The sequence below is a fragment of the Pogona vitticeps genome, chromosome 2, assembly GCF_051106095.1.
Source record: "Pogona vitticeps strain Pit_001003342236 chromosome 2, PviZW2.1, whole genome shotgun sequence".
NCBI lineage: Eukaryota > Metazoa > Chordata > Lepidosauria > Squamata > Agamidae > Pogona > Pogona vitticeps.
In genome coordinates this window covers 263,705,598-263,730,217 of record NC_135784.1, presented here as the reverse complement: position 1 = coordinate 263,730,217, position 24,620 = coordinate 263,705,598, and the positions used below count along the sequence as shown (strand labels likewise).

Below are 24,620 nucleotides of genomic sequence, written 5' to 3'. Positions count from 1 at the left end.
TGGACATTCACAGATGAGGTGCAGACCAGTTTCATCTTTTTCTTGGTAGAGTCGACAATTGCTGTTAATATTAATTCCTTGAATCCTAGCTTTCATCACATTCGTTTGGAGTGCTTGTTCTTGTACAGTAAAAATCAAGCCTTTGGTTTCTGTCTTAGTGGCTCCAATTTTAGCCATGCCCATATTGAATTATTTCTCAGGTGTTCTCCATGTAGTGGTTTATTTTTCCAGCAGTTTAATTTATTTTCAAATGGTTGTTTCTTATATCAAGCCTTTGTTTCTGTTGTTTTCAAAATGTTCTCCATTTTCACTGCCATTGTTATTGTTGTTACTACTACTACTACTACTACTACTACTACTACTACTACTACTACTACTACTACTACTACTACTACCTGCATTGTTAACAACTGAATTGACGTACATATCTGATGACATCTGGAAATAAATGAATAAATTAGTAGTTACAAAATTATTTTTATGACTATTTTCTTGAACTTTATTAGAGGAAAAGCCATCCACCCAAGATAAATGGCTCTCTTGCTGTTGTAGGCAGAAATGTATTCCTAGTTGTCTTGGCAGGACTACTGACGTTTGCATGAGCTTCTGATGAAAAGGCCAACATCAGACAGATCTTAAGGGCACAATGAATCACTCTGACTTCTATCCCTGAGACAAAAATAAAGTGAATTTCTTTCAAGAGAGAGAATGAGAGAGACTGAAAGGAATAGCCTATGCAGAAAAGCCTTATGATATCTTTGTACATTTCCCATTTGTCTAGCTATGTACCCAGGAGTTAGTCCAGTGGATGTTTTTATAAGCATAACTCTTATACAGTGGCTATTTCATTTGTCAAAAAAGAAGGGAAAAATCTAAAATCTCTAAATGTTGAAAGTACTGTAGTTAAACCTTAGACTTGTACTATACTATACAATCACAGTCAATATCTTATTTCGGTGTTATACAAAAAAGTTAAGGAAAAAAAACATAAGGGAAGTGACATGCTATTCCCCATGCTATTCCCAATGCCCTGTTCTAGTTATCTGCATGCTTAGATATAATCTACATGGAGGTGCTCTTCAAATCTAGCCCTAAATCATATAAATCATATAAAGCTAGGAGAGAGGTGTTGCTGTTAACATGATCCTTCCTCTCCTGTGTTCAATTCTTCTACAGAATGCCTCAATAGGGATTATGTCACAAATCCCGTATTCCATAAGATTATAACACCTTCCTTGCCCATTGAAAGTAAGGCAGTTCAGGAAAAGCATTTCCACTAGAGATGGGCACAAATGGCTCGTTAGGCAGTTCAATTTATTTCTTTCCCAGCTGAAGAGCTGATATGCGGTTCAGGACCTCACACTCTCCAGCAGCAAGTGTCCACTTGAAGGCTCGCTGTGAAATGAACCCCACTGAATTGCCAAACCAGTAGTTCGTGCCCATCTCCACCTCCTCCTGGGTATGCATGTTGCTGCTCTGGCTTCACGATGCACATCTGAGTGATGAGTTCACCCTATTACTCTGTTTCCCCGAAAATAAGACCTAAACTGAAAATAAGCCCTAGCATGATTTTTCAGGATGCTCACAATATAAGCCCTACCCAAAAATAAGCCCCAGTTAAGTGAAACCCCACCCTCTACCATTGTGCAGCATTGTGCAGCAACCAGAAGATGATGACGTGACTGTCTTTGAATAAATGTAGGTTGCTGTACATGAAAAAAAAATCCCCTGAAAATAAGCCCTAATGCATTTTTGGAGCAAAAATTAATATAAGACCTTGTCTCATTTTCGGGGGAACACAGTATATACAGTATAAGACATGAAATGCAGGCTGGCCATAAATGTAGAACAAATCTGCTAGAAAGAGTTTTATTATTTTTCAACAGGCCTTATGACAGGTCATCATACTGGGGGCAGAACTGAAAAAATAATCAACACCACATATTCCTAACTGAGAAAAATGATGCTGCTCAGCTCAATGCTTCATTCTGATACAAAGCACTATCAAAAGTTTGCCAATGTAGACATAAATGAATATGGAAATGGGATGCAACCTCAAATACAATTTAGGGTAATCTCATAGGGTGTAAACTGCCCTACCATTGTGTCTGATACAATCTGGTGCAAGCCATGCTCAAGAGTGTTGCCCTCCACCCTAGCCAGTATTTACTGATATAAATAAAAAGAAGAAAGAAGTTGGAGGTTAAACACCTCAAAATCATTTTTTTAGCCAAATGGCACATGACCACTGTCACAGTTGTCACTACCTTCAGATCACCCCAATGTGATGTTTAGTTTTCTCACAAATCACGCTCAAGCAGGCTTTCTTATCAACTTTTGCCAACACTGTTATGAATAAACAGAAATGGATATGATCCCCCTGCACATGTTTGATTGGCTCAGAAATTTCACAGAATGATTTACCTCATAACATGGGTAGTTTGATTAATTTTCAAGACAATGCAACCAGAGCACGTGCCGTATTAACATTCACATACACGTTGCACTAACTGAGACATGATCAGCATGTCTGAAAGTAATTAGCAAAAGAAGGGCAGAAAGTAAAATGGATACTTGGGCCAAAGCTGAAGTAGGCCACCTCCTTCTGCTGTAGTCCTCTGGAGATATTGGCCTTTATACAAAATGGTAAGTGTTTGTTAAAATAGCAGCCAAACCATGAGGAACAAGATCTCCAAACTCTGTCTTTTCTTCATTCACAACCACTGTTCACCAATTCTCCCATAACCATACAGTGGTGCCTCGACTTACGAATGTCCTGACTTATGACCAATTCGAGTTATGACCAGCTCTGGCCACAAAATTTTGCTTTGACTTGCGACCAAAGCTTCAAGTTACGATTGGAAAAAAGGCAGGGAAAAAGGTGGGGAATTCAAACTGCTAAAACCGTTGGTGGTGAAGAGGCTGCTTCTTTGTAGTTCTTTCGCCCCAGTGGTTAGAGCCTGTGTGTTCGGAGGAGGCTTAGGACTTCCTGGTAAGGTGCTGCTTTCTGCATTTTAAAAACTGCCTGTTCTGGGTGGGTTTTCCAGTGTGGTTTTGGGCTGGAGGGGGGTTATGTTTCTATGCTGTTATGGGTGTTGCAGTCTTTGTTTTTTGGGGGGATTTTTCATTTCCGATGGGTGTTGCAGGGTTTGTTTACTTTTTGTCCTCCCCACCATTTCCGATGAGTCTTGCAGGGTTTGTTTGCTTTTTTTTTTTTTTGCATTTCCGATGAGACTTGCAGGGTTTGTTTGCTTTTTAGATTTTTTTCCCCCTCCCCATTTCTGATGGGTCTTGCAAGATTTGTTTGCTTTTTGGTTTCTTTTTTCTTTTTGCATTTCCGATGGGGCTTGCAGGGTTCCTTTGCTTTTCGTTTTCCCCCCCTTTGGCTGGATTGGATTAATCGTGTTTCTGATGGGTCTTGCAGTGTTTTTTGGGGGGTGATTTCCCCCCCATCTGGAATGGATTAATCACGTTTCAATGCATTCCTATGGGAAATGGTGCTTGAACTTACAAGCATCTGGAGTTACGATCATGTTCTGGGATGGATTAAGTTTGTATGCTGAGGCACCACTGTATGTTCACTTTCTTTATGAGTTTCCAAAGCATGGCAGCCATCTTCCCAGGATGGTAGCCAAACCATGGGGTGTCAGACTTGACCACCCAGACTTTTACAAAAATCAATGGCCCTTATTTCATTAAGAAATATTTGTCGTTATGTGTCATCACGTCAGAACTGATTTATAGGAACCCCAATAGGATTGTTTCAAGGCAAGTGAGGTGTTCAAGGAGTGGTTTTATCAGCTTCACCCCACAGTGAGTTTCTATGACATTGCTGGGGGGTCAAACCCAGGGGTCCGGAGTCTATTACTCTACCCACTACACCACACTAGGTACCCTTAAGAAACATCATCATCTATGTGCTGTCAAAGTCAATTCTGTCTTATTGTGACCCTTTTTAGGGTTTTCCAAATAGAGAGTACTCAAAAGTGGTTTACCATTCCCTTCTTCTGAGGGCATCCTAGGACTGTTCAGCTTGCCCAAGGCCACACAGGCTGACTTTTCTGCTACTAATCCCTCCACTTTGCTTCATCTGCTGCATTCTCCTCTAATCTGTTTAATTAAAAATGTATCCTTGGAGCATTGCAAAATACTTAAGAAATTAAAATGTGCAAGCTTAGAAAAATAGCAAGAACCAGTTACCAAATTACTTCTCCACAAATACAAATATTAGAAGAAATGTTGGTTAATATGGTAGTTAGGATTAAAGACTCATGAATAGTTTTACAAATAATAAGCCTACATGGAAAGGTATTCTCACCCAACTCATGCCAGATCTAGAAGTCTTTACACTAGCTGTTCCTCTGCAAATGTGGTGCCTTAGTAACAGAACCTGTTTTTGTTTTCCTTTATATACAGGAGGCACAAAATACAAGGCTACAACATAATTATTGCTCATCATATATTTCACAAAGAAGCACATTCTCAAGCAGTTACATAAACCTAACTACAGTATAGGCTAGACAATTATTCATCTATCAAATGCAAGCCTGCCACACTTACTGGGAATCTTAGGACTAGAGACGGGAGACCAACTTAATTGCACTTTCCAAACTCATATGAAAAACAGAAAGTTATTAATAATCCTTCTTTAGTTCTTTCACTTCACCAAATCTGGCAATGCAGTCCAAAAACAAACAAACAAACAAACTACAAAACTGCATCCATTTGGGGGGGGGGAGGGAGGGAGGGAGAGAGAGATACACATATATCCATCAGTGAAAAATGTGCACATTAGAGAGAATGCATATAAAATTGTTTATGTTAAAAGGAAAATGCACACAAATGCTTTTTGCATGCATTTCCTTTAATGTGTGTCTTTTTGTAAACAGTTACCAAAGAACAAGCTTGGGTTTCAGGTCTGAAAGTTGCAGAAACCAAAACTGACATATTTATAAATTCTAAATAAAAATTAAGCAGAATTGGAAAGAGAATTGGCCTTGTTCAGTTCCCTGTTTCAAAGAGCTTTAAGCCAGAGGCTTCCAGAAACCTCTTCCCAGTTTAATTCTCTCCGCCTCCCTGTAATGCCTCAAGTGTATTCAGTCCTTCCTAGCAGAAAAGTGTATCAGTCCCTAGAAATCTCCAGCCTGTCCAGGTAGGGATAGAAAAATCTCCTGCCTGAAACCCTAGAGAGCTGCTGTCATTCAGCTGTCAACAACGCTTGGCTGGATGGACCAAAGCAACCTTCTATGCCTCTGTGTCACTTTATCATTTTGGCTGCCTCTTCTTGCAATGTTCCAAGCTCTATAATACTGGTTTTAGATGGGAAAATACCCCAAATATTGAACTAGTGGCAGAAAATGCTATTACAGCTATAAATATTGATTGCCAACTTGCAGAGAAAGAGTGAAAGAGTGACTGATGCAGTGTGAGTAGAGATAACGATACTGCTTTGAATTTAAATATTTCAGAATCACCTTCATGCTTTCAGACTTCATTTTTCTATCCTTCCCCCTACCTACACTACTGACACAAAGCACGAATAAAAAACTAGTTTTGATTCCTACCTTTGACTGTGGGTTATGTGTCATCAAGTTGAAACCAACTTACAGTGACCCTAATTGGGCTTTCAAGATAAGTGATATATTTAAGGAGTGGTTCTACTAGTTTTATAGCCAAGTGGGGACTCAAACCCAGGTCTGCCAAGCCCTAGCTTGCCACTCTATTCACTACACCATTCTGGGTTTTCTGTCTTTGAGTACACGTCTTTTTTCACATGGCATATTTATTACATATAGAAGGAATGAATGTGAATGGATATGTGTAAGTGTGAAATCTGTTCAAATATATTGTACTTTGCGCACAAGAGGACAAGACTCAGTGGAAAAGACAATGCTACGAAAAACTGAAGGCAGCAAGGAAAGAGGAAGATCTTACATGAGATGGACTGGATCAGTAAAGGAAGCCACAGCTTTAAACTGCATATGCTGCACAAGGCTGTTAAGGACAGAACATTCTGGAGGCCACTATATATTTGAGGCAACTTGACAGCAGATGATAAAAATAACAACAACATATCACAGAAACCTAGGACAATTCATTTGAAAGAAACTTATAAGGCCATCAAGTCCAAATCCTTGCTCAGTGTAGGAATCCAAATCAAAGCAGATCTGGCAGATAGTTGTCCAATTTCCTCTTGAATGCCTCTAGTGTTGAAGCACCACACTATATACCATATTTGCCGGCGTACAAGATGACTTTTTGGCCCTGAAAAACATGCCTCCAAGTGGGGGGGGGTCGTCTTGTACGCCGGATGCATGTCCAGCAAACCCTCCCTCTCTCCCAGCGAAGTCACTTACCTGGTAGTAAGACCGAGGAGAGCCCCGCTCCTAGCCTGGGAACAGCCTGACTCTAGCGCCGAACAGCTGACTGTCGGAACAGCAGAGAGGCGACAGACATTTTGAGATGTGACCACATGGCTGCTGCCTCTCAAAATGGCTGCCGCCTCTCCAAAATGGCTGCCACCTCTCTGCTGTTCCTTCTTCCAGCAAACCCTGGCTCTCTCCGAAAAGGAACCAAAAGGGGCAAAAGGAACTCTCCCCATGGTGCAGCCAAAGCAGAATCACGCATGCGGAAGAGGGGGTAGTCTTATACAGCAAGTATATAACAAAGTCTACATTCTGAGTGGGAATGTTGGGGGGTGGTCTTATACGCCCAGTCACCTTATACACCAGCAAATATGGTAATGCTTTTTAGTTTTGTCTTCTACCGCTGCTGATATAAATAATATTCCATAACAGAACCGTGCATTTCTCTGGAGTCAAACATCAGTAACATCACAGATCAATCTGAGTCTTTTTTGCTTGGTCAGAACCATATGGCATTCAGATGCGACTTTGTAGCTTTGAGCCTGAATCAGTGCTAAAAGGTATATCAGAGTGCGCTCCACACCCAGAAGTCTATTGCTTCCCATAATCTCCTTAATTCCTTACACCCAAGCCCTCAATATTCTCTGCCTTAAATCCTCCTGCTTCAATAAATGTATTCTGATGGCCCTGTTGAGAATACTAGGAATTCTTTATAAGTTATTAAAGAGACTTTCATACCAGTCACCACTGCAATAAAGAGAGTAGGTCAGAAAACGATTTGCATTAGAATTATATGGGCAATGTAAGGAGACAGAGTGTGTGTGTGCACATTGTGTGTTCGCATGTGAGGGATACAAATCTTTGCATGTGAGAATGAGGAACTACAAAATTATTCTTCCTCCTGAGGGCAAAGTATTCTGTGGCCCTTACAATAAAAGAAGAACAATTTTTTTGGTGCATGTTAGACAAGTCTGTGAAAATGAGATAAATAATGCAAATTGCACAAAACAATGATGGCTGATAATTTGATGCAGAGGTTTGTAAGGACTGGAAGCATTGAACAGGGCCGATTCCAAACAATAAACCAGTCATCTTCTGCTCTCTCTCTCTCTCTCTCTCTCTCTCTCTCTCATTCCCACTACATGTACTCAATTTCTGAAAGGGAAAGGAAATTCATTTTGCACAGGCAGTTTGTGCAAATTACAGAAACCAGCATGAAGGAAGAAAAAACCCAGCAGCACTCTGTGTTTTGCTCTCACTTAGAGGCGAAGGATCTCACAGAGCTTGAAAATTCATCCTCAAGGTATCCAGCACATTTAAGAAAACCAGGATTGGTAAGAATGAAAAACTTAGAAAATATGCTTTACAGTGTATCCCTAGTGAGAGAGAGGGGAGAGGAGAGACAGACAGACACAGAGAGTGAGAGAAAAAGAAAATAAAGTTATCAATCTGTGGAAACAGACAGGAGCCATTTCATTCAAATGAGCAAGTCACATAGATATGAGAGAGGAGGTAACACATAACAGAGAGTAAGTCTTATAAGCAACAGAAGGAAAGAAATAGGTAACAAAGAAACACTGATGTACAAATACAGTGGTGCCTCGCAAGACAAATGCCTCGCAGGAAAAAAAACCTCACAAGACAAATGGCTTTGGCAATGGGGTTGATGACTCGCAAGACAAATGTTTTCCGTTTTTTTCCTCATGTTTGCTGATTTTTAAATGTTTTTCTATGATGTTTAAAAATTTAAAGTTTTTTGATTGAAATTTTTGAAATCATCTGCACAATATGTATGGCTTTAAAGAGCACTTAATAAACCCTTTGTAAACCAAATTTGACTTTGTTCTGACATTTTTTGCCCATAAAACACATTAATTAGAGTTCAATGCATTCCTATGGGAAAACGCGTTTCGCAAGATGAATTTTTCGTAAGGCAACATTAACTGCGGAAGGAATTAAATTCATCTTGCGAGGCACCACTGTACCTGATTCTGAAAGCATTTGTGCTTACTGTATTGTTCCGTGTATAAAGCAACACTTTTACTTTAATAATTAGACAAAAAATTGAGGGTCGTTTTATACACGGAAGGCAGCCGCTTTCCCTGCCTTTTGCAAAGCCACGGGGTAAAGCAGCCATGAAAGGGCGGCACACTCGCACCCCTTTGATCCTTAAACAGCCATGAAAGGGCTTCAGGACCAAAGGGGTGCAATCGTGCAAATTTTCAAATTTGGGGGTTAGAAAAGGGGGTCGTCTTATACATTGGGTCATCCGATAAACAGAAAAGTATGGTAAGTCATTATTTAACTGTTTGCTGGACTTAACTTAAAGGGTATAAAAGGATACTGCAAACACCCCAAAGGGCAGTCTGATGTGGTTCCACTTTGAGGTTGCATTGCCAATAAAGGATTTGCAGTTCACTTCTACACTTCAATTTATTTCAACTTCATGCATTCTAATGCAGTACTATTTTTCTTAGGCTGAATGTGTTGTGCCTTCTGGGTAATATGAGAGCCAAACCCACTTATCTTTGTTTTGCAGCCCTTTTCATAAAAATAATGAGGCAATGGTTTTTACCAGTGCACCATATATATTTCTTTATAACAATGGAATTAACACTCTGTACCAAAATGGACTAAGTGTCTGCCAGGAATTTATGCTTTCACTTAAAAAAAAATGAAGGTAAAACTTAAGTTTTATAAAGAATTTTCATTAGCATGTAAAAACAAAAGCACAGTCCCTTGGGTTTTAAGGAGGCCCTTTGAAATATTTCAGAATAAGTTGCCTTTTAAATATATTAGGGATAAAAGTTTATTTTTAAAAAAGCATCAGCTTCTCTAAAAACATCTGCAGAATGCAGATATTTTAATCATTCTTCTGCTACATGATTTGTCATCTGTGCCAAATAGTAAATGTACTTTGTAAATGTTTACAGTAAAGCCAGTGGGGGAAAATATAGCTGGTGCAATTCCACTGACAATAAACAGGGAAGGAACTGATGAATCAGACAAATATTCAAAGACATGTTTCTTCAAATAATAAATATATTGAGAAGTTATGCAGAAGTTACACATAGCAAACATAGGCTGATGTTCTTCATACAGAAGAGACACTAGTTAATCTTTTAAAAGCAGTATTTTGAACATTTTTCCTAGCAATTATTGTATCAGTGTGCTATAGAAAATATTTACTAGTTAGAGGTTAGCCTAGTTTGAGCACAAACTAGCAACCACTGAGGAAAAGTAACCTTCCCTATCATTTTAATTGTGTTGTCCTGCATATCAATTTTTCGTTTAACTCTAGAAGCAGTAATCCAGCTTGATCCTCAGGGTTACTGTGTTAGCTAAAAATCCTCTGAAATGCCTAGGGCTTGAATTGACAAGTAGATACAGGATTGTTACCTGATAATCTTACCCACAACAGAAGCCAAACCTACATTCGCTCACTGTTTTACCACTTATTATTTTCTATTTCTTTTCTGTTATGCAATTAAAATTAAGTACCAATTAGACTTCTAAGATACACAGCTTTTGCTATATTAATACTATAGCACCTAAGACAATACCTGACGTGAGAAGGAGAAGCTAATTGTCTCCATTCCTATCACAGTTATGGCATAAATCTAAAACTCCCATTTGCATTTCAAGGGCTGTTCTCATTAGGACTTCAGAAGGTAGTCAAGAAAAACTAAGACACTGGATCAAACTCAGTGATTCCTAAGCTTATGGTAATATTCCCTAGACTCTGAGCAGCCATTCTCAACATTTTTTTTTGCCCATAAACAAAATATGAAAGAAATATAGGCCAAATAAGGATTGTGTAAGTCATATAATGAATAAGGTGGTGTGCGAAGAACTGATTCCAATGTGCCAGGGCTCCCCCAGGGGCTATACAGCCTCTGTTGAGAATGGCTGCTCTACAGCATTTGCTCTCAACTTTTGGTTGTTGAGGTGTGTTGAAATACAGCTCTCAAAAGCTCTTGACTATTGGCCTTCCCTGGCAGGATTTGGTTTCCAAACCCTGCACTGTCTTTGACATCCTGCTATGGACATGATCCATCCTGTAAATATTCTTCTCAAACTGTCCAGAACTGGATGTAGTACAAAAGCTGAAGAGTACCATATTTTTCTGTGTATAAAATGACACAGTTTCCTAAAATAATTAAGGGAAAAATTGAGGGTCATTTTATACATGGAAGGAGGCAGAGGCAAAGGAGCACTCATGCGCGCTCGGGCACCTCTTGCTGCTGCTCATTGACTGCTGCCGCCACCGCCCAATTGCCTCCTCCAGAGCTCACGTCATCACCTTGTCTCCTCCGGCGGTGGAGGCAGCAGCAGGATTTTTAACTTCCAGATGGAGATGGAGGCAAAAGAGCATTCACGTGCCTCTTGCTGCCGCCACCCATTGCCTCCTTCAGTGAGACTGCCAGGGCTCACCTCTAGCTCATTTGGCTGCCTTGTCCCCTCCGGTGGCAGAGGCAGCAGCAGGAGGCGGAGGCAAAGGAGCACTCATGCGCACTTGTGCGCCTCTTGCTGCTGCGTATTGACTGCTGCCGCCGCATTGCTTCCTCCAGCATTCCCTTTGGGACAAGGGGGGACAAGCCGGCGACGACATGGGCTGGAGGTGAACCCCAGCAGTTGCAATGGAGGAGGTGATCGGGCGGCAGAGGCAGCAGCAGCAGGAGACGGAGGTGGAGGAGCAGTTGCCCATTAACTGCTCCTCCGCCTCTGGCAAGTATCAAAATTAGGAGGTAGTCTTATACATTGGGGGGGTCGTATACACGAAAAAACACAGTACTTTATATTTATCCCTGGTGAATTTCACATTTTGTCCTAGTTTGCCAAGATTCTTTTGCATTCTTATTCTGTCATCTAAAGCAGAGGCCCCCAACCCCCGATTGACACTTGACACATAGATGAGCACATAGAGCTTCTAGTCACAGGGGCATTTCTACGTATATTTTCCTGAAGAATTGTATAAGTCCCCTTTCAGACATTTGTACTGAATGCAAAAAGATGACGGGAGGAGCTGATGGGGTCTGGGATCATGTATCCAGCTTTTGGCTCCCTACCTCTGTTGGGAATTTCCTGTTAGGCATAAAACTTGAAAACTTTACTGTGTTCTATAGAACAGTGGTCCCCAACCTTGGGCCTCCAGATGTTTTTTGACTACAACTCCCAGAAGCCTTCACCATCACCTCTCCTGGCCAGGATTTCTGGGAGCTGAAGTCCAAGAACATCTGGAGGCCCAAGGTTGGGGACCACTACTATAGAAGATCATTTTCAGGATCAGAATAAACGAAGCAAAAAGAAATGGAGCTACTTTAAGAGCAAAACAAGGTTTCTGGAGCTCCACAATTTGCAGATGAGTTTGTGACTGGTCACAGAGATGTAATTACTGTACAGGTTTCATATGCTTTCTGACTGTGCAGACATGAAGGAATTTATCTCTGGAGGAGTAATTTTAATCAGGTTCTAATTGTGAAGCTGGAATTTCATATACTTTGTTCCTCAGTCTGTCTAGTAAAAGGGGCCCATCCCGAGTTTGTAGAACATTGAAAACCTCTCCTCGCCTGTGCCAAAGTGATTGTGTGATTTAAGAATCCAGGTTTGGTGTACCATCCAGTGCAAGTGTTTTCAGTGTATGACAATGTTTTGTCATACAATAACAGTCATATATGCATACTTCTAGCTGGCCGGGACCAAGGAACCAGCACAAACAAATTTGCAAGGGATCAGCTCATGTCAAACTGTCTTTTGGATTGTAGTTTGATTGTCAGGATGACTCGAGTTAGAGAAATATGGAAAAATCTTGGTTTTCTGCATCAGTGAAAAGCTGCTGAGTGGAACTCTGGCATATGAGTGATCCAGTTTAAGGACTGTGAATATAAATAGTGCATATGGATAGAACACATTATTGCAAAGTAAAATAAGGTACAGAAACAATATACCTTTGTGTTGCCTCAACCCACATACATTGTAACTATTGCAGATCTCAGGTTAGAGCCTATAAATGGCAGAGAATTATGACCCTGGAGTAAATAAAGACACCCAAGGGGCCTCTAGACTTTTCTGAGCTTCCCTCTAAATCACACTGCCAGGTATTAAAAGGCTAAAGTTTTACCATGGTTCAGGATGTCAGTGCTGTAATCTAGTTGAGTTAGAATGGAGTCAGAGTTGTGCAACTAACAGTACACACATGATGACAGTCTCTCTGGAAGCATAAACTGTCTGAATCACAAGTACAATGGGTATGATTACACAAATACTGCCCAAACTGATTTCAGCCTAGTACCTGTAGTTATTTTTTTTTTGGGGGGGGGAGGTACTGCCCAGTACATTGCTGGTGTCCAATGTGCACATGGAAGTTACAAATTTACAGCCTCTCTGAGGGCAAATCTATACAAGACACCATCTTCATAATCAGAAGCTATAACATGTTACCCCTCCAGAGACACGTTCTTTAAAGCTATTATGCTTTCACAGTCAAACTTTAAATGTAGCCTTCTGTTTCCCAAGGACATGTTACTGAACAAATGTAAGCTAATTTCCAACTTGCAAGCTGCAGAAGTCCTGTCGTAGCATAAAGAGGCATAGTATAGCTCAATGGTTCCCAACTAAAGATGGAGATATTCATATTCAGTTACTAATATGAATATCCCCATCCCAGCTGCAACTAATGGGGGTTTGGCCCCAAGAGCCAGTCTTTCCACCCATGTGTCACGCTGCCACCAGTGTCCCACTCTCCCCACCAATTGAGGAAGTAATTCCTCCACTTCCCTGCTCAGCTGGCCACTCAGTATGTGGGAGGACCTGTCAACCCGCCTCCTGACTGGAGTGGCCAGCCAAGCAGGGAGACAGAGGAGCTACTTCTGCAAATGGTGGAAGCGCAGGATACTGCCTGGTGTGGTGGTGCATGAGTGGCCAGGACGGTTCCAGGGGCCGGACCCACATTAGTTGCAGGTGGGATGGGAATCTTTTGTATTCATAAACAAGTATGTATATCCCCATCTCAATCACCAACCTTGGATCCCCAGATGTTCTTGGAATACAAGCCTTCACCCCTAGCTGTGCTAGACAAGATTTCTGGGAGTTGTAGGCCAAGAAAATCTGGGCAGCCAAGATTAGGAAGCACTAGCATAGCTCTTAAAGAACCTTGGTTTCTAGTTGCAAAGCTGGCATCCTGTATAACGTATTCCTTGTTAAATATCTGGGAATCAAGTGACCTGTGACCCTCTTGATGTCATCAAACAGTTGTCATGACACAATGATGCAATCTCACAGAACAGAACAGAACAGAACAGAGCAACTCCTAGCACAAATGAAGGTTGATAGTACACACACTATATTTCCTACACCACCCCTAGTATTCTATAACCTGTGTATAGTATGGCATCACATAAGACACATAATAAATTATGAAGTACTACTACTTTAAATAAATGTTGAATTTAAACTTAGTAAACATTAAGCAAAGCGAAAAAGCAAAGCGTGCTGCTTATATACCGCCCCATAGTGCTTCAAGCACTCTCTGGGCGGTTTACAATTTAATTATGCAGGCTACACATTGCCCCCCCCCCCAAGCGAGCTGGGTACTCATTTTACCGACCTCAGAAGGCTAGAAGGCTGAGTCAACCTTGAGCCGGCTACCTGGGATTTGAACCTCAGGTCTTGAGCAGAGTTTTAGCTGCAGTACAGCGGTTTAACCACTGTGCCACAAGGCTCCATTAAGTTAGTAGAGAGGCCAATTAACCTTTTTATAGTTCAAAGTTCAAACATTATACTATAATGTTTGAACTTGAATTTACCAAGACATCTAAAAGCATACTAAGAATATCTGGTGCTACTCAGTGACTGAATAGGAGGACAGCTGGTAGTCCCATGTACATGTCTTCAGGATCTTGGGGTGAAGGTGGAGGCGAGCTGCAGAATAATTCATCCACATAGCGCATGCCACTGCACTGCACCGGCCAAAATCCTGTTGCTTAGTGTAGTAAATAGCACTAGACTAGACTCACTGAATCAATGGGGGGGGGGTTGTGCAAATTACTTTAGCACAATGAGTCAACTCCTCCATAAGTTCCATATATGTATTCAAGTGGACCTACTCTAAATGCAGATTACTTCAGTACAGTAAGATGTAACTAGAATAGACCCAATGGGACTTACAGAGTAGCTGACTCGCTAAATCCACATTGATTTAATGGGCCTACTCTAGTGTGATTTACTACACTTGGTCACAGTACGTTTGTATCCCTTCAAATAATAAATACTTTTTGCATTTCATGGGATAGAGCCCCCCCCCCCAACAACCACTTGTTTATATCACCTTGAGCTTGATCACAGAATAAAGGAAAGGTATAAACATAATAAATAATTTGGACTTTTTTCCTTTTTGATGGTGACTTTGTGAGGTAGAATATTTTCATCGCCATTCCTGATATTATTCTGTGCAATTTTACTGAAATTTTATATGCTGTGTTTCTTTATCTGTTTTGGTTACTGGGCAGTCCAAAATTTAATTTGTTAAATAAATAAATCCTGACATCATCCCCTTTAATCTATGTAATGCAAAGCATCCCTTTTCAAGACTATCATATCAAATATCCATTATAGATGCTTAGACTTTAAACAGGCCCAATTAATCAAATATAAAAGCTATTGATTTAACTGCTGCATATCCCACTGGTGCCTCATTTGCCAACCAAAAGAACCACAATGCATTAAAAGAAAAGGCAACCCTTTAAACAAACAAAGGAAGTATCAATTGCAATAAAAAGCAAAGCACTCAAGTATGGCAATCAATAGACACAGAGCCACGAGGGTGACATGTATAAAGCTGCAATCACACATCAGCTGTTTGAAAGGTAAAGACAATAGCCAGTATATTACTGTGATTCAGCTAGCAAAAACTCTCACCATTGTAGTACTATAACTTCGAACTGTCCTATCTGCACAAGCATTGTCACTGGCACGCACATGGGTGGTTTTCTTCATGGAGACCACTGCTTGCACAACAGAAATGCTTTCAAAAGCAGTGAAATTTCACATTACTACCCTTGGAGGGCAAACTATTAGTGGATACTTGACTGGATACTGGCCAAATGTGTGTGATAGAGGGGGAGGGGACTTTGCTTTTTCTTTTGAATACAGTGGGCCCTCGACTTATGAACGGCCCTAGTTGTGAACGTTTCGGGTTACGATCTCATAGGAAACTATAGATCCTACTTGCGAATGCGGAATCAATTTACGAATAAAAAAAAGGGGAAGGGGGGGAGAAAAAAAGAACAAAATTCTGCCCCTAGTGGTAGGAACGGATTAAGCAGCTTTGCATTAGTTCCTATGGGAACTAATGAATCAACTTGCGAACTGCCCCTCGACTTAAGAACTAAAAAACAGCCGGAACGGATTAAATGGTTTTCATTGCATTCCTATGGGAAATGCTGATTTGAGTTACAAACTTTTCGGGTTACGAACGGACTTCCGGAACAGATTAAGTTTGTAAGTCAAGGACCCACTGTAGCTTATTAGATAACTGCTTGTGCAAAATGTTAACATCAGCTGATGGATCAGGCTATGGTGTACACATGAACACGATCCCCTATCTAGTTACACATATAGTCACAGAAAGATTTACACAGATGTATAGCCCCATAGTTGGATCTGGATGTGATTATATGCAATACTGATATTTTAATTTACATTCCCACTTTTTACATTACATATATAACCAGGGATTGAAAAATTCACTCATCCACTTGTCTGTGACGAGTGAAAAATGCTGCTCAACGAGTCACAGCTCCCTCCCTCCCTGCCTCCTTACCCTCCGTCTGTTTCTCTCTCTCCTATCCTGCAGTCCTCCCCTCCCCCTCCCATTGCAAAAGGAAAACTGTCCTCTTCTCATGAGAAGAGAGTTCGAGCAGTACATAGAGATATAGCTCTGCAGGAGAATGCAGAGTAGTCCCATGCTGGAAAATATGGAGATTCCCTGCTCCCAATTTTAACCGTGGCTCCTTAAGAGGCCAGGAGCTTTTGCTTTCAATTTTCTTTTTGCTGGAGACATTAAAAAAAAGGCATTCAAAATACAGTGCTGCCTCGACTTATGAACATTCCGACATATCACCTGCTCCGGCCGCAAAATTTTGCTTCTACTTGTGACCGAAGCTTCAAGTCACACCAGAAAAAGGCAGGGAAAAAAGGTGGGGAATTCAAATTGCTAACCGTTGGTGGCGAACATGCTGCTTCTTTGTAGCTCTTTTGCCCCAGCAGTTAGAGAGTGTGTGATCGGAGGAGGCTCCGGACTGCCTGGTAAGGTGCTGCTTTCTACTTTTTAAAAACTGTTCTGGGTGGGTTTTGCAGCATGGTTTTGGGCTGGGTGGTGGGATTATATTTCTATGCTGTGATGGGTCTTGCACGGTTTGTTTGTTTTTGTGGGTTTTTCCCCCCATTTTCCAATGGGTCTTGCAGGGTTCGTTTTTCCCCCCATTTCCGATGGGTCTAGGGTTTGTTTGTCCCCCCCATTTCCGATGGGTCTTGTGGGGTTTGTTTGCTTTCTGCTTTGCTTATTTTGTATTTCCGAAGGGTCTTGCACAATTTGCTTTCTGCTTTGCTTATTTTGCATTTCTGAAGGATCTTGCATGGTTTGTTTGCTTTTTGCTTTTATTGCATTTCCGAAGGGTCTTGCACGGTTTGTTTGCTTTTCTTTTTCTTTTTCTCCCTTCGGCCGGAACGGATTAATCACATTTCCGATGGGTCTTTCAGTGGTTTTTTGTGGGGGGTTTTGGTGATTTTTTTTCTTCGGCCGGAACGGCTTAATTGCATTTCAATGCATTCATATGGGAAATGGTGCTTCGACTTACAACCATTTTGAGTTACGACCGGAGTTCTGGAACCAATTAAGTTTGTAAGTTGAGGCACCACTGTACAAGCTTCATGACCCTACAGGCACGCAGGTAATAAAGCAACCCAAGTCTGAGGGTATAAATCAGTGATTCCCAATCCCAATAAATTGCATAGTCCAGTCCTGCTGACTGGTGAAATTTTTGACTGACCAGTGAGACATTCAAAAAAATTTCAAGCCCTGTGCATAACTACTTCTGTTCTTTATGATTCTCAACCCCCTCTCCAACAATAATGCAGTAGTTTGACCAAAGTCACCCAGTAAGCCTGGAACTCACTTAAAGCAATTGTTACCTTCTGCATTCAACCATACTTGTATCATAAACCAAGATGGAACCACCCTATGTCATCTTCCAATGTAAGTGGGATAGAATACTGTGCTCTATTAAGTGGATCATGGAAGGAGGCATGGACTGAAGAAGATGATGTCTCTCCCACCATTCCAAGTCAAGTTGTCCTCCTTGATCTGGAGGTTTCCAAGTGAAAGCAGCACAGTTAGCACAGAGGGTGAGAAAGATTTAAGTTTTTACACTGCTTCTCTTAGACCACTTTAACACATAATAAATGGTTCTGGCATTTTACAAGTCAAACTTCTAGTATGATTTAAAGGTAATTTTGAAATTATTTTCCAAGACAATTGGTAAATTATTTTTAAACAACTCTAATACTTCTCTGGAATAGCAAACCAGAAATCATTATATATTTCTCTTGATTCAATATATTGATAAAACCCCATGTAATCTGATGAAGATGTTCATTAATATCCCAAAGAATTGTTCCTCAAACTACCGTGTGAGCTGGGTTGCTGACTGGTACAGGGCAGATTGTTTTTGGAAAAAATGAACTCTTTTCACCAGAAAACATGCGTTGAGTCAGTTAATGTCTTGCCTAAAAGAGCTACTAATCCAGTGTCTAGACTATTTTGATGTTCAGTATATGAGGCTATTTTTGAACGTTTTGAAAATTCATTTTGTCTGAAATAAAACTGATGGTGGGATCCCTGTAGGAAAACCCACCTGTTCTCAGGTGTTGTACAACAGGAGTGGGTGATTTCTAGATGTATAGGAGACACACACTCTGCTCATTAGTCCTTGATGTAGCACTCCCATGACACCACTTCAATTTTTTCTTACAGCTTTACAAAATTAAAGATTTTTATTTAAAAAACCGTCCTTCACTTTAAGGCCTCCTCATAGACAGAAAAATTGGCACTATATTCCCAGAGGGTACAAGAAGCCTTTCTAAGTTATCTATATCTATATATCACATATCACATCTCTCTCTCTCTGTACATACAGTACAGTATATACTTTTCATGTGACAACACTGAAGAAATGACACTCACTGCTTTACATTGTAGCCAAGTCTCATTTCTAAAATCTTTTGGATATGGTTGTACTAGCCAGCAGTTCCAAAGGTGTTTGTGTGTGCGATAATGATTTTGGGCTCCCAGAGAACTACATACAGCCAACAATGTTTCCTCCAACAGTGTACAATAAGGGATAATGAAAGTGACATTGTTATACACACCCCATTCTGCCACATTTTTTAAAAAAAACTCTTCAGGTTTTTTTCTCCTTAGAAAATGGGAGACCTTTCACATAGATCTTTCTTTTAGTATTTAGAAAGCAAACTTTAAGGTCATTTTTACAGGAAAAAAAATCACCCTAACGGTAAATTACCAACTTACTACAGGATGCCAAATGTTATCATTTTATTTAATCAGCCTCACAGTCTGATCTTCAGCAAAATCAATGGCAAAACACTCAACAACATGAGGAGACAGAGAGGAAATATTGAAGATATTCTTTAGTAACCACACCTTACATGATGGGAAATTTTCAAAAAGTGGAAGAGAAACACACGATCGCTTTTCTGTATTTCTCATGAAAAGTGATGATTTTCATTCAGTTCCCAAACTTTGTATCACACAGCCACAGTGATGATGCTTTATTCTGTACACATGTCCACTTGTTCACACTCAGGTGAGTCTTTTGTGACACAGCTGTACGCCATTATTTTACAAAACAAAAATAGAATTCTCCCTGGAAAACTATTTATAAATAGTCATGGTTCTCATATTATCCAATTGACGTATTCACACCATTTGGTAGGAAGTCAGGAAAGAGTATCTTATTGTCTTTCACAAAAAAGAATGGGAAACACATGGCCTTACAGAAGGAATTTAAAAAAACCAGGATATCCCACATGTTGTGTTCCTCATTAACAGGAATAAATAAGAAGGTCTGAACACACTTCATTTCATCCAAGGATGTATACTAGAAACAAACATGTACAGTACAGTAATTTAAAAGGAGGGTATAAGGATCTTTTTCCATTCTTTCCCAACAGAGCTGGGAAGAAGAAATTAAATATTGTTGTTTAACACAGGGGAAGTGAAATATGATTTTATTACATTCTGGCATTGTCTCAAATATTCCCATCTAACTAGAGCACTAGACAAGGCACAATAGCTCACATCTCTGAATTCTAAGTATCTCTCTTTTTTAAGGTTTTAAAGATATTTGCTTTAGAGACTTGTAATGAAATAAAAAGAGCTGAAAGGCCTTGAACGATTTTTAGGCTATACATGGTGCGGGCAAACCAGACAGAAAACCTCTTTAAGTCACACAGAAGGGGGGAGATGCCTATTCACATAAAGGGCAGGTCAAGATACCATGAAAACAGAAACATCAATTTATCTCTTCGTGAACTGAACAATCTTTTATGCATATGTCTATGGAGGAGTAAATCAAATAAACCCAGCAGGACCTACTTTTGGGCAAGCAAGGATATCATTGCAGCATGTGTGTATAGGACTGAAGTCTCCTAGCTATTGAAGCAATAATTTCAAGACTGTAGTTTGGATTATGGAGCATCAATGTGGCACAAGCCCTCTCTTCCAAAGAATTATTCCATTTGCCACTATCTCCTCTGAAAGTCCCTCCAGGCCCTCCTCCACTTAGGAATCTTCACATCCTAATGGTTGTCTAGGGCAGAGCTGAGGAAGTTACTTTTGAGAAAAATGAAAATAATAGCATATTGAAGTCATTCATTGTTGACCAGTGTTAGGATGGTGTTCTGATTCTAATCACTGGTGGCATCAGTATGCCAGTGCATTTATTTTCAAAACTAATTTTCCAAGCTGTCCAATGCCTCATAGATTTTTCCTCCTTCGTTTCTAATATTGGAGAGAAATGTAAAAGAAGAGTTGTACTACATCTTCCATCACACTTTCCTTCTGGGTATGCAATTCCTTCAAAGCTCCATGCCTAAAAAATGCAAATGAAAGCTGTAACCTCCCAACAACCAATCACAAAACAAAAATAACACATAAGAAACAAATCATTGTTTGCCATCTGAATTTTTGATGGTATGCTAACTGCATTATCCAGTTTGACCCAAAGATAGATAGAAAGAAAGCAACAGAAAATATGGAGAATGCATGACTGATATACAAAAATCTATCTACCTATCCATTATACCTATAATACCTCCAATACAGATCAAATACCATATGGGGTCTACTTGATATGAGCACATAAATAAGCATTCATAGTTTACTTCAACAAGGCACTGGCCTTTGAACCTGTAGCATAGAGAAGTGAATACAGTTTGTCTAGCACTTGTGAAACTCTGTGCTCACATTTGGACGTGAGACATAAAAACCCTGGATAACAGCAACAGGTCTCTTCACGATGAACCACAAACCATAAAGTACATCACTACAGAATTCAACACAAAACCTAATTTCGAAGAAGCATGATTGCAATTAATTTTAGGCCTCTATATAAGTTGCCATTTCACATTTCTGAAAACTTAACTCCCATCACATTTCAAGGCTATATTTGCATCTAGGAAATTGGAATTACTTTACAATTAACCTGCCTGGCACTAACATTTAGCTAGAAAAAGCAATTATTTTAATCTCGTCTTTCAATTACTATTTCAACTTCTCACTGTTAATCTTGAATCCACAGCACACAGCCCACCTCAATTATTTTGTCAATAATGGATTACAAACCATAAAAGAAAATCAGCAAAAGCTAACAGAAACAAAATGCAAAAATATGATGTTCAACTGTCCAGAGAACAGCTCTTAATATAATAGACAGGAGGCCCCATCTCAAAATGTATACAATACGGCAACATATTATAAACCAAGAATTTATTTATTTCTTTATTCAACTATGATACCACCCGATTAGTGAGAAGCATAATTTGCAATTAACATACAAAGAAAATACAATATTTATTATATGTATAATATATAATATTACTATACAATAAAAGAAATAAACAGTAAAAAAAGAATAAAGAAACAAAATAATAAAACCAAACCAAATCAATAAACACCCTGAAACAAACACACCAAGAGCATCAAGCAATATTTTGGAGGGTAGCATAATTCTGGCAAATTCATCAGAGGATGCAACTGGAAGCCTCTTTTAAAAGCATTGGTTTATACAACCTCTTAAAGGTTGAAAGGGAGCGAGTCAGGTGCAGCTCAACCAGAAGCCCACACCAAAGGGATGGTGCCACAACCCTTTGGTGTGAGAACCAGTAGGGGTATGGCCTGCAAGGATCTGGTGGTGTGGGTCGATGTTCTTGTGAAAAAGTGCTGTGACAAGTAACAAGGCCCAAATTATGGAGCACTTTGTAGGTAAGAACCAAAATCTTTAACTCAGCCTGGAACATGACAGGTAACCAATGCAGACACGTCAGGACTGGGGAGATGTGGTCAAGTTTGTTCACATGCAACATCAGCCTGGCAGCTGCATTCTTGATCTGCTGTAGTTTCTGGATCAATCTCAAGGAAAGGCCCCCCCACACAGAAAGCATTATGGAAGTCAATCTTGGAGATCATCAGTGCATGCACCAACGTCTTCAGGGGCCCCTTCTCCAAATAGGGGTGGAGCTGAGCAATCAGCCTCAGTTGGTTGAAGGCTGACCTGGATGTGATTCAGTCTGGGAATCCTATGAGAGAGCTGTATCCAGGAATGTGCCCAGATTCTGAATTCAATTCCTAAGTGGAAGAAGGAAGACGGTCCCCCAACCTGTCAGAAGGGCACCTCAGAGGAAATGTATCCATCTTATCCAGCTTCAGTTTCAGTCTAGTTGCCTTGGTCGATTCAAGAACCAAGGCAAGCACCCAGACGGCATCCACTGCACAGAATGTAAAGGAGAGTATGCATTTTACCTGCATTGCATGTGTTTCACCTGCATTGTGATGGCAATGCACTCCAAATCTTCGGATGAGCTCTCCCAGTAGCTTTGTGTAGATGTCAAAAAGGATTGGAGAGACTGACAACCTCTGGGGCAGCCCACAACTGAGGCTCCAAGAGGCCAACAATTCTTTCCTAAGCTGCATTTAGACACAACCATCGAGGAAGGACTAGACCATTCTGAGCGCCAGCCCCAACCCATTTGCATATCCGACAGTCTATCCAGGAGGATACTGTGGTCAATGGCATGGAACACTGCTGAGCGATCCAGCAGCACCAACAGGTTATTTCTACCTCATTCTTTATTCCTTCCTTTAAAAGTTCAATGAGCAGCACAACCAGTACCGGCTTGGTACTATGCCATGGTCTGAATGCAGACTGGAATTGATTAAGGCAATTCCTCTCCTCCAGGTTCAACTTGAGCTGCTCCACCACCTGCTCAATTATCTTGCCCATAAAAGGAAAATTGACAACAGGCTTAAAATTATTTAGATTGTCCATTGCCAAATTCACCCGTTTCAAATTGGGCTGTGTAATAGCTTCCCTTACATGGGGGGAGGAGAAATAACCCTTCCTCAATGAAGCATTTTTGATGTTGATGGCTCAGTCTGTGGTAATCCCATCGGTTGCTTTTAAAAGTCATGATGGGCAAGAGATGACCACAGAGGTGTTAGGTCTGCAGCATACCAGTGCCCTGGAGGCCTCTCCTTCGATATTATAGGCTGAAACTGAACCAAACAGACAGATAATGCACCAGAGGTTTCAAACTAATCAAACAAACTGTCCATGGAGTTCAGATTACATCGGATGGCCTCAATTTTAGATTTTTAAAAGTCTGCAAATTGATTGCTGGTGAAATCACCAGGATGAGGCCGTTGCTGACCGGGGTTAGTGAGGTCATGAACCACCCGGAGAAGCTCCACTTGTTGGTTCACAGCCTCACTAATGATCTTAATAGTGAAAGCCTTTCTTGCTGATTTTAGGCATTGGCGTATCTCCTGGTCAAGATCTTTACCACAACCAAGTTATGTTCTGACAGGTCTCTCCCACCTACTCTCTAGCCATCTCCTTGCTAACTTCATGGCTTGAAACTTCTCTGTAAACCAGGGGGAGGGTCAAGCTTTGAAGAGGAGAGGGTGTTTGGGAGCAATCATGGCAGTCACCTGGGTCACATCAGTTTACAACCCAATGACCTGGGCTTTGACAGGATCACCAATCAGATCAGCCAGATACCATCCCAGAGCCTCCTGAAACCTACAAGGATCAAGAAATCTCAGAGGGCGGATCATTGTCACTGGTCCATTCTCCCTGCTGAGGAAGGTTGCCACAGATACAGTAGGTTAAGTTTCAGCAGGAACTGATCCAACCATGACAATGGGGACTAACTGATGTTTGTCACCCTCAGATCACATCCCACCCACACAGACAAGAATACCAGGTCCAGGGTGTGTCCCACTCTATGTGTGAGGCTAATGACATGTTGGGATAGGCTCATGGAAGTCATGGACTCCATGAACTCTAGGGCCACACCAGAGAGTTCAGACTTGGCATGAATATTGAAGTCCCCGACTATCGATAGTCTATGTGACTATTGAGATGAACTTGCTCAGCCCCAGGGACAGAAAGCACTGGGTAGTGGGGAGAGTGGTACACCAGTGGTACCCCAGATCTATACCTCTGCCCCACCATTAGGTGAAGACACACTATGCCTAGGCTCCTCAACATGGAGGTTGCTGACATCAATGGAATGCCTATAAACGACAGCAACTCCCCTGTCCCGCCCCTCCAACCTGCCCAGATGCTGGATAGAATACCCAGGCTGGCATACCTGTGTGAGAGAGCTACCCCTCCCTCCTTGCCCTCTCAGTTATACAAGCCAGATCACTTCTCTCATCCATGATAAGATCATGAATCTGATGAGATTTATTCTGAACCGATCTGGCATGCTACTTATACTTGTCCACAGAATGGCTTACTGAATATAAACTATTGATCTTTCTGACAAAAAGAGGTACATAACTTACAGCCAAACAAAGCGGTCACTTAAGATATATTGTTGCTATAAAATGTGGCTAATGCAGTATACCTATTATTTAAATAATGCATCTGCACAAAGATTTGAGTTCCCAGTGGA

At 40.7% G+C, this 24,620-nt stretch overlaps 1 protein-coding gene across 2 annotated transcripts in view; it reads right to left on the bottom strand.

Annotated features, from left to right (window-relative positions):
- ST8SIA4 (ST8 alpha-N-acetyl-neuraminide alpha-2,8-sialyltransferase 4) overlaps positions 1-24,620 on the bottom strand; it is a 129,962-nt gene that overhangs the window by 26,333 nt on the left and 79,009 nt on the right. The window contains exon 5 of one of the 2 annotated variants that reach the window (XM_078386284.1): positions 19,649-20,533. The exons of the other annotated variant lie outside the window; for it this stretch is intronic. Within the exon in view, the coding sequence (XP_078242410.1) occupies positions 20,443-20,533 (91 nt within the window). The 3' untranslated portion in view covers positions 19,649-20,442. Of the gene's footprint in view, positions 1-19,648; positions 20,534-24,620 lie in introns of those variants that run through there. 2 annotated transcript variants of the gene reach the window in all.